The sequence below is a fragment of the Charadrius vociferus genome, unplaced genomic scaffold, assembly GCF_000708025.1.
Source record: "Charadrius vociferus isolate BGI_N301 unplaced genomic scaffold, ASM70802v2 scaffold173, whole genome shotgun sequence".
Classification (NCBI taxonomy): Eukaryota; Metazoa; Chordata; class Aves; order Charadriiformes; family Charadriidae; genus Charadrius; species Charadrius vociferus.
Window position 1 is genome coordinate 1,157,270 of NW_009648369.1, and position 12,215 is coordinate 1,169,484.

A 12,215-nucleotide genomic window follows, 5' to 3' on the forward strand; every position below is an offset into this window, starting at 1 on the left:
AATCTGCTTTGATCCTGACTTCCTTCAAAATTGCATTTGCTTTTTTAGAGAGCTTTCTGGAATAACTATACAAATGCCTCGTTCTCACCCACTTAATACAGGATCAGATTTATAGATAATGCATTAATGCTCGGTTATACTTGTAAGGGATTACTTTATCTGATCACAAATGGTCCATGAAGCTGAGAGTGAGAGGCGATATTTTGAAAATTTTTAATACTGAAGTAATTCGACAATGTTCTGAGAAGCAGCAACCTGTCTATTAGAATGAAATGTGATGAATTGTGATGAAAATGCAGCAGACTAAGCCGATGTAAACAGCAAATTTTCTTTCTCTTAAAATTGCATTTCACTGTGGAAACACCATAAACTAAAAGTTCTATGGTTGGGGATTAAACATAGATGAACATTATGTGTATATTAACTTCATTGGAAGGAAGAGTCCAGCATTGGCAGGGTCATAAGCTAAATAATCGTACAGGTGTTGTCCTCCATCTTCTACAATAACTTTTTTCTTTTTTGTGTGATTTGTTTAGATGTCTCACATTAAAAATCATGGAGCTAGGAAAAGCAAAGCTTCTGAGAACTGGCCTTAATGCCTTATACCAAGCAATTCACCCTGTGCATGGCATTGCCTGGACAGATGGGAAACAGGTGATACTAACTTCTTTACACCTTCATAATGGAGAACCAAAATTTGGTGACTCAAGTGTTGTCGGTCAGTTTGAACATGTCCATGGACTGTATTGGGGCCCGTGTCCCCCTGATGCCCCAGCTCTGCTCGCTGTTCAACATAAAAAGCATATCACCGTTTGGCAGCTCTGTTTTAATGGTACAGAAAGAAATAAGCTGTTAGTTTCTCAGATATGCGACATCAGCGAGCCGTTTCCAGTGCTCCCCCAAGGCTGCGTGTGGCATCCGAAGAAGGAGATCTTGGCTGTGCTAACCACACGGGATGCCTCCGTCTTACACTCTGTTCATCTCAACAACTCCAGAATTAAAGCAGATATTAAAGGCAGTGGTCTCATCCACTGTGCTTGTTGGACAAAGGAAGGCAACCGCTTAGTAGTGGGGGTAGGCAGTGCCCTTCATTCTTATATTTGGGATGATGCTCAGAAAACACTGGATCCTTGTTCTTTTTGCCCAATCTTTGATGTGGGAGGCTACATCTGTGCTGTAGAAGCGACTCTGAATTTCCAAGTTGCTGTTGCCACTGAGCTTCCTCTAGACAAGATCTGCGGCTTAAATGCTGGTGTTGCATTTGAAGTTCCAGCGAGCATTGAAACGGAGTCCTTCCCCTCACAGTCCAGCTTATGCGGTGAGGAAGAGTATTCCATGGATGGGGGGAAAAAGTCACTGGACTCTGAGAAGCCCTTGTCTGTTGTTACATCTCCCGTGGATCTAACTCACATACTTTCTAGCAAGCAGGGTGCTGATTCCAGTCCTCTTCTTCATCTGAGGCCCAAGGACTACGTAACGGGAAGTGGCCAAGATTCTTCACACCTCATCTTGGTGACTTTTGAAAGAAAGGTTACCTCTACCAAAAAAGTTAGCATCCCAGGCATTCTGGTTCCCGATATAATGGCGTTTGATGCCAAAACTCAAACTGTATCCGTTGCTTCCAATACTTGTAATGTTATTTTAGTCTATTCACTGACTTCATCCAATTTGCCCAATATTCAACAAATTCAGCTAGAGAAAAATGAGAAACCAAAGGGTTTGTGCTTCTTGAGCAATAAATTATTACTGATACTGGTTGGAAGACAAAAATTCACTGACCCTGCATTTCTTCCCTCTTCAAGATCAGACAAATATATGATCCGATTGATGATTAAGGAACTAATATTTGAAATGAGTCCTTCAACATCTTCATCAGTTAGTGGGAGCTCCAATTTGAACCTTTCAAACATAGCTCCTGATCTCTCTGCAGATGTTCACCCTCTCAGCCGTGGACTCTTGATACCAGATCGTGCTGCCATTCAGTCCCCTACCAGCAGAAGGAAACTCATTGAAGAAATTAAGAGTCCTGTTTATGAACAAAGCTTGTTGAATGTGAGTGACCTCAAAGATAAAAAGATTTCCATGAATTTTCCTCCAGGTCTTGAGTCTCTCGATGCTGAACCAGTTAATCGGACTGTGGCACTGTCTACCACATCGCTGGCGTTTTCTAACAAGCCAACATCTCCAAAAAGGCAGGCAGATGCAGCTTCCAAAATACCAAATTCTTACAAGAATAACCTGTTAAGTGAAAAGGAGGCAAGTTACTTTTCGAAAAATGTAGAAAAATTGTCTGGCAACTTCACAGAATTACAGCATCATGTCTGTGAATTAACTGAGCTGCTAAAATCTGGGAAGAGAAATCTTCCAGTTTACCCATCTTCTCAGGAACCCGCTTTTATTAACATCACCTGCCAGGTAATTTTAATATCGGAAGCCTTAATGATAAAATCTGTTTATGGTTGTATGTTCTTTGTATGGATTTAAAACACAAACTCTTGTCAGATAATGTTCAGGAAGGATGACATCCTATGAATGTTTAGTACGTGCAAATTTGGTATGTAAGAATGATCTCTCTACATGCAGGTGAATCTGATAGGAGTCTTACTTGGACTTATTTGGGCTTTACGTAAGCCTGGTTTGTTTTTGTTGTCCTTCTTCCTACTGTTCCCGTAGTTACATCTCAATCCCTATTTACAGTTCTTTTAAAACTACGTATTTGTATTTTTCTCTGCTGGGAGACGGAATGAGGGAAATATTTCAGGTAATTTTTTTTTTTAACTAAACTTAAACTAATGTATCTAAAATTATTCCCATTTCAGACAGATGATGTCGTAGTGCTTTCATTCTTGCACAGCTGTCTGTACCAGTGGTAAAACCAGAGCATTTCTGAAAAAAAAAAATAAAAAGACCGTTATCACGTAATGGTCAATAGAATTAGATTTCTGTCCTGCTCCTGCAGGTGAGACTAATGTTACAAGTCCCATTACTCTGCAGGCTTTCAGCGTTCTTGAAGCGGTGTCCTGTTGGGGAATGTGCAGCTCCCTGTCCCCCGCCTCGCGCTGGGCTGAGCTCGTTGGCTCTGGCCCAGGCAGGCGTATCTTCTTCTGCCCTGGGGCTGGTGGGACTCGGGAGAACCACGCGTGACGGTTCTGTTGCAGAAATAAAGACTTGTGTGAAGTTCCAGGAAAGTAATGTTTTTCACAGGCAACTTCTGAAGTTTTCTGTTTAGAAATTTAGACAAGTGAAAATTTCCATGTATGGGAATTGGTATCAATCTCGCCTCCTCCTGCGGGGACAACTGAAATAATGAAGACTGAAACAAAACAAAACAACGAAGAACTCTGGCTCTGAAACTGAACTGTTGCTAATTAGGATTGAGAGCACCGTCTGACAAGGAAAGAGACCCTTAGGGACACAATAGATAATTCCATTAACATAGCTTACAAATGGATTTAAAATCAAATTTCATGTGAAAGACTCTTTCCTTGGCTGAAAGAAGACACTTCCAAATCTCATGCTAGGACATGTAAGTTACTTGATTATCAAAACATGGCACAAATCTGCTAGGCCCCATTTAGAAATCAGATTAATAAATGTTAGTCGATATTCAAAGTCATTTAAAGTGCTGTTTTCCTTTCAATAAGCTCTTATTTTTCAGCTTTATTGTTGCAAAAAAATATTATTCTCGACTTCTGTAGCATTGAACTCTTAGGTCCTAGATCATATTCCCTCACTCTCTTCACTGTTTTCCATTGCAAACACTTAATAGTTGTACTAACTAATTTTTCTAGCTCTCTGAAATCTTAATTATATGTGGGGCATTACTCTGAAAAGTGAAAGTTTCCCTCAGCGAGTCTGGTGTCTCGTTTATCTGAGGTGTTTAGAAGCCTACTTCAATCTGAGGCGGCACAAATTTTTGTTACGTTTTTATATTCAGCTCTCTTTTTACCTATAGTTTGAAACTGAGTTACTTATCAGCTTGTCTTGGTGTTCCAAGAGCTAGATCAGCCACGCTTGCGTGGGGGAGCTTCCCAAATTTAAGGAATGCTACAATTTTGCCGACATATTTTGATCACTGATGATTTGTGGCAAGCAAAGCATTTGACTTTTGAATTACAAGTGGCATTGGAAATTCTGGCAGGAAATGCTGTGTTTTAACTTCAGTCAGAGTATAGTTGATTCAGAAATCGTTACCAGGCGAACAGGGATCCTCACCTCGTGTACTGAGCCCTGATTGTTTCTCTACTGTCCAAGCTATTAGCTGTATTTTACAAAATACTGAGGAAACCCAAAATATCCCAAATGAGCAGTGTCTTTGAGAGGGCAGAGTTCATCGCTGCAGGGGGCAAAGAGCACGTGTGCATCTCCAACCTCCCCCCTACCATGCGCCCTCCTTGCAGATGGATGGGTTTGTCCACAGCATGGAAAAGGAGTCAGAACTTACATTAACATCTCCAGGTCATGACAAAACCACGATGCCAAGGCTTCCCTGGGAAGCAGTGGGGTTGTTCGAATTTCATCCTATGCAAAGACAGAGTTTGTAGTTTTGGTAACAACTGATCTCTCGCAGATTTTAAAAATGCTCTGCTCCGCCCCGTGGGGGATATTCTTTGAAGACGCTTGTTGGATTTTAAGGCTTGGGGCAGTGAGACAAACAAGCCCTTCTGATTCATTAGTCCGTTCCTCATCCCAAGCATTCATGGGCAGGAGTTCTCGCCTCTTTGTAAGTTGTGCGTCGGGGACAGGGGAGGATGGAAAACCTGCAGCTTTACGGACTCCCCAGGAAAATGTCCCTCACTGGTGGGAGGGTGAGAGCCCAGATTGCACTGTGGGTGAAGCTCATGGTTGCTTCAGCAGCGGTGTGTGATTTCCTCTCCTGTTGTTCTAACACATGCTGAATTAGCAGAGTTACTTGCTGCTATCACTCACAGATCATCGCTTTGAGAGCTGAGACTTGGGAGTATAAATCTTGCAAATGGGTCTGAATGAACGTAGCATTTGACTTTCTTTAAATGATGTAGTTGAAGGCATGTCTGTGATCCTGTTTTGGTTAATGCCATTTTGACATCTCTGCTTAAATACACATCACGGTACCTAATGATCTTTTCTTGAATTTACAGAAGCAGCTTTCCAGAAGTGATTCAGATGAAAGACGAGCCGTTATTCTTTGTGGTGGTAAACTCCGTCTAAATATAGTCCAGCAGATATTCAATCTCTCTCTTGTAGAAATGCAACATGGTATGTTGTAATTATCCAATAATGCAAACACTTCAAACACATGCAGCCTTCTCAGTGAGCAATAGCAATATCCATAATCCCATCTGGAAAAAAACCCAAGGAATACATAATGAAAGATTGTGAACGAAAACTTGCTCATTTGTTTTATAACATAAAGCTGCTTCTCTGGGCTTTTAGTGAGAAGAATCTTTATATTATATATAAAAAAAAAAAAAAGCAAACTTTTATGTATTGATACCCCCTTAGCAAGTAGCTAATTATACAGGAAAATTACTGTCACCCGGTATTTTATTTGTTTTCAGCAATTCTAAATAGAGAAGTCTGAGTAATGAGGAGATTAGAGTTGACTGGTGGGTTTGGAATACAGTTTTCTGTATTTTAATCTGTAGTTCCAGCATCTGCTCTCCTTTACCAAAATCCTCGAGTTTTTTATAAACACAAAAGTAGCTGTATAAATTTTAGCAGCGCATTTCAAAAACTACCTTTCTTATTGCTGTGGTCTTCTCTGCCGTTACCCATTCATCCATCCCACGCAGGTCCTGCGTATCTGTGTGTGTGCGTCAATCCCAAGTGTCTCGCTTTTGGCAAAGGCAGGAAACACTTCTGGGATATGATCTCCCACCGCTGCGGATATTCTCTGAACCGCGTTCCAGCTACTTGCCTGCCCTGTCTGCTGCCTGCCTGCTTGCAGATTACTGAGCACCTATCCCAAAGCCTTAAGGCTGCTCTTCTCACCATTGTGCCAGTTTTCTTTTTCTTCAAGTAGTTGTTGGAATATATTTAGTATTCCAATAGCTAGATAAAACTGTCGTGGGATAATTGACTAGCAATTGAGTCTTGAAAAGGTCCTTACCACTGTCTTACGTTACCCATTGCAGGATCGGTTACCTGCATTGAAACACGGTGACTATTTTAATAATGTTGGGACACAGCCCAGAAATGTGTGATAGATGCAGTGATAACAGTAGGCAGTTTTGTAGGTACCGATTTCTTAATTTTTCAGACTGGAATTTTATTTTGAGCTATGAGATTTGAACAACGACTCTTTCTGGCAAGAAAAATGGCCCCGTTGCCTATGTTAGTTTCCATTTCTCATTTTTTAGCTTAAAAATGTAAACTTAACAGAATCGGTTGCCCAGGAATGAGTAATCATCATGTATTTACTAGATGAAAGCGAACAGTGTTACTGTAGGTTTCTTTATTAATTTTACAAACATTACTAGATAAATGAGCAAAGTAGGAATGGTATTTTCAAATTTCTGAATTGTATTGATTTTAAAGATTGGTCCAAATGAGACATTAAGCCAAAAGATTAAAGGGTTGCGTGCTTTTAAGCTACAATCTTCTCGTGACCTTACTTGTTACATGAGGTTACGTAATTTAAATTTACAAACAGCTGGAAATGTTTCTCTGAATTCCCTCATCCCCACAAGCTCCATTTTATTTCTTCATCAACTTAGCAGATACAAGTATGAAAATTTTCTGGTTTATATGAATTGGTAGAAGTCAGTGTTTTGGATAATTTCAATTATCCGGTAAACAATCTCAAATTGTAAAAATAATGCTAATGATGATGTGAAGTCAAATAGCAAATGGACCAGAGAGGTGGGGTTTGCACAGTATAGTACAGTATTCCTTGTGTTTATTGGAATTAATTGTATTGAAATTATATAATAGAAGTGATTTCTAAATTGGTTTTATGATATTAATTTGTCATTTAATTTAATAATTTTCTGCTTTTTACAGTATCTGCACAGCTTAAGCACTGGGAAGTAGCTTATGAATACCCAATTAAAAACCAGTCTGGATGCTTATGAATTTTATTCAGAATTTCATTCCTCCTCCTTACTTGAAGCGAGCATTTATTATAGTTTTGTCTCCTAGTGGCAAAATTGGTCAGAAAGCTCTTTTGCATAGTTGTAAACTGTCTTTTATTTTTGAGATTATACCACCCCATACTTTTTTTTTCTGGAAAAACTGTAAACATACAGAAGCATTTAACTTCAATTTTAGAAGAAATATGTTTTATACCTTAAACATACCTAATTACAGGAAAACTTGTAAACAGACATTTATGTGTCTTCACAGGTTCATCTTGGATTGTTCTCACAGCGGACAGCGAGGGCTTTGTTCCATTAATGTTTACATCCACGCAGGAGATAGTCGTAAGAGATGCCAGTGCAAAAGGCTACAGTGCCCGTTCTTCCAAAACCTTGGACATCATCAGTTCTACAGAAGGGTGCAGACCCACTTCTTCTGAAAGTCTGGATATCACGAGTTCTTTAGAAGTCCTCAGAGACTGCTCCTCCAACGCTTTAGACAGCAGTAGCGCTTCAGAACAGCCCAGCAGTAAAATGTAGTTTTTGACAGTGATTTTGTAACGCCCGTCTTAACGATCCGAGACTTTTAAATTTACCGTGTAGACTGCAAATTCTAAACAACAGTCTGTCTCAAATCTCTGACGGATTTCCGTAATTTTTTTGTCGCATATCACTGTAAAATTATTTATTTGATCCTTGGAAACATTAACTTTTTTTTCTACTGAGCAGTGTTTTTTAAACATGCCTCTTGCAGTATAGACCAAGTCGTCTTTGTATCAGTGGTTGAAAATGCGCGTTCTTACAAGCGTACGAACTAAAGTTTCCATCTTGGTTTTTAATATGTTGGTGTTTTTAGATGATAGTAAACTTACACAATAAAGAAACCCTTGAAAACACTGTGTTGTCCCCCATTTCGTCACTTCTGTCGAAGCCTGAACTATCCCGCTGTTGGTTAGAAATAGTGCCTGCAGAAGTGCGTGTGGTTTTGCACTGGTGTTACTGAGGGTGGAAGCGCTGGTTTAGGTAAGTGGAGTTTGGGACAAAGTATGGTCACGTGGAATATCCATAGTGTGCAGAAGCAAGACCCGTTCCCCTCCTGTGCCCACCAATAATGCCTCTCTGTGTGGATTTGGGGCAGTGGCTGTCATGTGTGTCATCGTTTGTGGTGGGTTGAGCCCAGCTGGCAGCTGAGCCCCTACCGAGCCACTCGCTCACTCCCTGTGCAGGACACGGGAGAGAATTGGAGAGGCAAAAGCAACAACAACTCATGGGTTGAGACAAAGACAGGTTAATAGGTAAAACAGAAGCTGTGTCAGCAGAATAAGGGCTCCATTCAGTACTGTGCAGTGGCAGGCAGATGCTCAGCAGCTTCTGGGAAAGCAAGACTTCATCGTGTGTAACGGCTACTTCAGAAAATCAATGCCGTAACTCTGAACATCCTCCCCTTTCTCCTTCTTTCCCCCAGTTTTTATTGCTGAGCATGACATCATATGGTGAAGAGTGTCCCTTTGGTCAGCTGGGGTCAGCTGTCCCAGCGCTGTCCCAGCTCTGTCCCCTCCCGGCTTCTTGGGGTGGGACAGAGCAGGAAAAGGAGAAAGCTGTGACGCTGCGCAAACTGCTCAGCAATAGCCAAAACACGGGGGTGTTACCAACGCTGTTTTGGTCACAGTCCAAAGCACCGCACAGACTGCTGCGAAGAAAACGAACTCCATCCCAGCCAGACCCAGAACATTGTTATAGGCATAAAATTACTTTAGTTACATTTGAATAATTATACATTTGCTAGTTAATACTTCTAAACGTCTCTTGTCTTCATATTGAATTTTTCCCCCTATTACCTTTGAAATAATACTGTTAACACTAACAATACATCTGTTTTAATTTTCATAGCTAATCCATCTTCAATACATCTGTTTTAATTTTCGTAGATAAAATGTGCTGAACAGGCAGAAGGGCAGTCCAATAACCCATTACCTTGAGAACATCCCATTTAAAGGCTGACAGAAGAAAATGTTCTATGGGCTTTTGTAGTGAGAGAGAGAAAGAGAAAAACGCAAAGGTGAAATTTATGAAATCAGCATAAGTTTATGTAGCGTGGATCGCAGCACTGCAGACAAGACAGTAATCCAAGATTGCTACTCATAAAATTAAAGCATGATAACATTAAGCAGTTTATCAGGCTTTCACAGTGGCACTTACTGCGTGAGAAGGAATCGCGTGACGGGATTATAGAATTGGAACTGCTGCCTCAGAACTAATATAATCTCTTTTTTTTTTTTTTTATTGCTTTTTTGGGAATTTAGCCACTGTCAAAAAATCATCTGTCCACAAAATACAATGTTAAAGATACAACATTAGCAAAAGCTGCAAAGAGCACTCGGTGTTGTGTGGTGCAACCAGAATTTAACAGCTTTTGATGAACAGGGGAGGAGGAAAACAGGTAAAATAATTTGCCGATTGTGGGCTTCATCCTGTCCATAACAAGCACCTGTTCTCAGTGATTGCCACTGTTCACTCAGGAGGTGGTCCACAATCACGGTCACTCTTACCAGAAAGGAATGGAATTCAGAGCCTTGGCACTGGGTGCGTGTCCAAAGCAGGCTGGGTGCTGGGGATGCGCCGTATTTCTTCTCAGCCGCCTGACCGTCCTCTTCCACGCCAGTTCCTGGTTCCAACGTCCCACTAACCCGCGGGAGGAGAGAGTCAGGGCTGAGCGTTCCTGGCTCTGCAGGAACCCTCTGCCACCCGCACTGCCCCGTTCACCCCGGGAAGGCGCCTTCAATGCCACGTGCCTCAAATGCCGCTTCTACAATTTCATTACGCAGCCAAACAGCGCATAAAAATTAGCCGTTTATTTTGGAGTCGTTATCTATTTGTATTAGTTCTAGGTTAGCGAAAGACAGTGTCTCCCACCAGAAGCGTCCCCAGTCTCAGGCTGCACCAGACGGATTTGTAGGACTCCTCCATCTCCCCAGGTGAGCACCGAGAGTGACATGCGCACAGGGCATCGCTGTGTCGGGCAACTAGAGCCGACACAGCAAGCGCAAGTCCCCCACTGACAGCTGTTAATAGGTTGGTCACGGGATTACGCTAGTTCTTCATGGTGTGTTATGTGTGTGTGGACAAATGCTGTATTTGAAATATAACCCCGGGAATCTCAGGAAAAATAAATCCTTACATTAAAAGAATTGCTTATTTCTAATCTGGAAGTATTTTCTAGACCTATGGGCTGAATGTTAAACGTAGGCCCAAATTGCTGAAGCTGTATCAAGCACAACACTAACTGTACGGAGACTTTACTGTTCAACACTCAAAACTCCGGAGAGGGACGTGAAGCCGTTGGGAGTCACCACGGTCCAAGGCAGGGGGCTGGGGGCAGGAACGAGGTGGAATCTGCAACTAAGGCAGATGCTCTCTTGCTCAGGTAAATTCAGTACATTTTCTATTTCAACTGAACTGTAATATGGGTTAATAACAATCTTTTGAATAGGTTATGGGAGGTGTGATGATACAAGTGTGCCAAGTATTATTTACAAATAGATTTAGTGGGGTAACCAGCTTACTTTCCCCAGACAGTCCCTCAAAAGGGTTAGAAAAGATCACATTTAAAAAAAAATAAATAAATCCCCACATATACACAAAATCTTAGAGATTTATACTTTGTTTTAATTAACATCTCTCATTTGAGAGAAGAGGAAAGAAACTAGTGCAAAACTTGTTAGAGCCAATATCTTACTCGTGTGCATTGTTATTTAGAATCATAGAATCATGGAATGGTTTAGGTTGGAAGGGACCTTGAAGATCATCGAGTTCCAACCCCCCTGCCATGGGCAGGGACACCTCCCACTAGACCAGGTTGCTCAAAGCCCCATCCAGCCTGGCCTTGAACACCTCCAGGGATGGGGCAGCCACAGCTTCTCTGGGCAACCTGTTCCAGTGCCTCGCCAACCTCAGAGTAGAAAATTTCTTCCTGATACCTAATCTAAACCTGCCCTCTTCCAGTTTTGAAGCTATTCCCCCTCATCCTATCACTACGTGCCCCAGCTATCCTGTAGGCCCCCTTTAGGTACTGGAAGGGACAGGAAGGTACCTTCAGGACTGCTTCAGGCTCGCTCCTGCTGTGTGAAAGCCTGAGTTCTGGGAGCTCCATTTGAAGCACAGTTCCTAATTTACCTGGGTTTAAGTCTTTTTCTGATCTTGGTTTTAATTGTGGCCAATTTCCCTGTGTCCACAGCTATAGATGCTACATGTTGATGCTGTGACGATGAGGAAGGGTGTGTCTGATGTATATAAGCTGGGGATGGGGACATGCATAGAGCGAGAGATAAAAAGCACCTGATGGAATTTCCCTTGATCTTGAAGAGAGAGATGTTGTTACTCTCGGGTTTATGTTCAGAAATGCACAGCTAATGGTTTTCAAAATCTTGATGAAATGTTATTAAAAATCTTATTTTCATGTATTGACTTTTCATTTCATTTTCTTTTACTGAAACTTCTGATAGTTTGTGATTGAATGTGGATTTTGTTCAGATCCGTACAAAGAAAGCCTGTGCTCTCAGTGCCTTTGAAAAAGATAAAACCTTAAATGAATTTTTCTCATCTCAAATCAGGGACTTCTATTCTGTTTACAATGTCCCCAAACTTTAAAAGATGAATTAACATTCATGAACCAGATAATAACATGAATGTCCTTTTATCTGTTGCATCCTTTAGGTCTAAAAGCAACCACTGAAAGAACTTGCAATGTGATTCTAGCAATTAAACCTTACTAAAATAAAAGGTACAATAAAACTACCGGTTCAATGTCACAAAACCGAATAACCCGGGGATAATGTGAATTTCCTCATAACCACATTTTCAGGTGCACACATTCTATGCTGGCTGTACACTGATATGGTCATTATATATGGTATGTCTAATTGTCAGGTGTAGTTAATAGCTTATTACTTATATCTTCTAATTATAGGTATTATCCATTTGCTCCATGGAACATATCTGGAGTTTCGGCATTAGCATGTTCTTCATATGTGTAACATCCATAAACATCTAGGAGGAGCTCTGCGCATTATACCCTACGGTCGCCTACTTGTTCTCCTCATTTAGAGCAGGTCTATCAGGCACTTCCTAATTGGCTTGGCAGACACCAAGCCTGCAACG

At 41.2% G+C, this 12,215-nt stretch overlaps 1 protein-coding gene across 1 annotated transcript; it reads left to right on the forward strand.

Annotated features, from left to right (window-relative positions):
- Window positions 1–542: 542 nt before the first annotated feature.
- Window positions 543–7,955, forward strand: LOC104286690 (WD repeat-containing protein C2orf44 homolog). The gene is made up of 3 exons (XM_009885307.1): window positions 543–2,415; window positions 5,121–5,238; window positions 7,327–7,955. Exons 1-3 carry the CDS (start codon window positions 556–558, stop codon window positions 7,596–7,598), a joined length of 2,250 nt encoding a protein of 749 aa, XP_009883609.1. The 5' UTR covers window positions 543–555; the 3' UTR covers window positions 7,599–7,955.
- Window positions 7,956–12,215: the final 4,260 nt, after the last annotated feature.

Coding starts and splice junctions, on each gene's coding strand:
- LOC104286690 (XM_009885307.1), top strand. CDS start 556: ATGGAGCTAGGAAAAGCAAAGCTTCTGAGAACTGGCCTTAATGCCTTA. Junction 2,416..5,120: donor TTATTAACATCACCTGCCAG/GTAATTTTAATA, acceptor TTGAATTTACAG/AAGCAGCTTTCCAGAAGTGA. Junction 5,239..7,326: donor TCTTGTAGAAATGCAACATG/GTATGTTGTAAT, acceptor GTGTCTTCACAG/GTTCATCTTGGATTGTTCTC.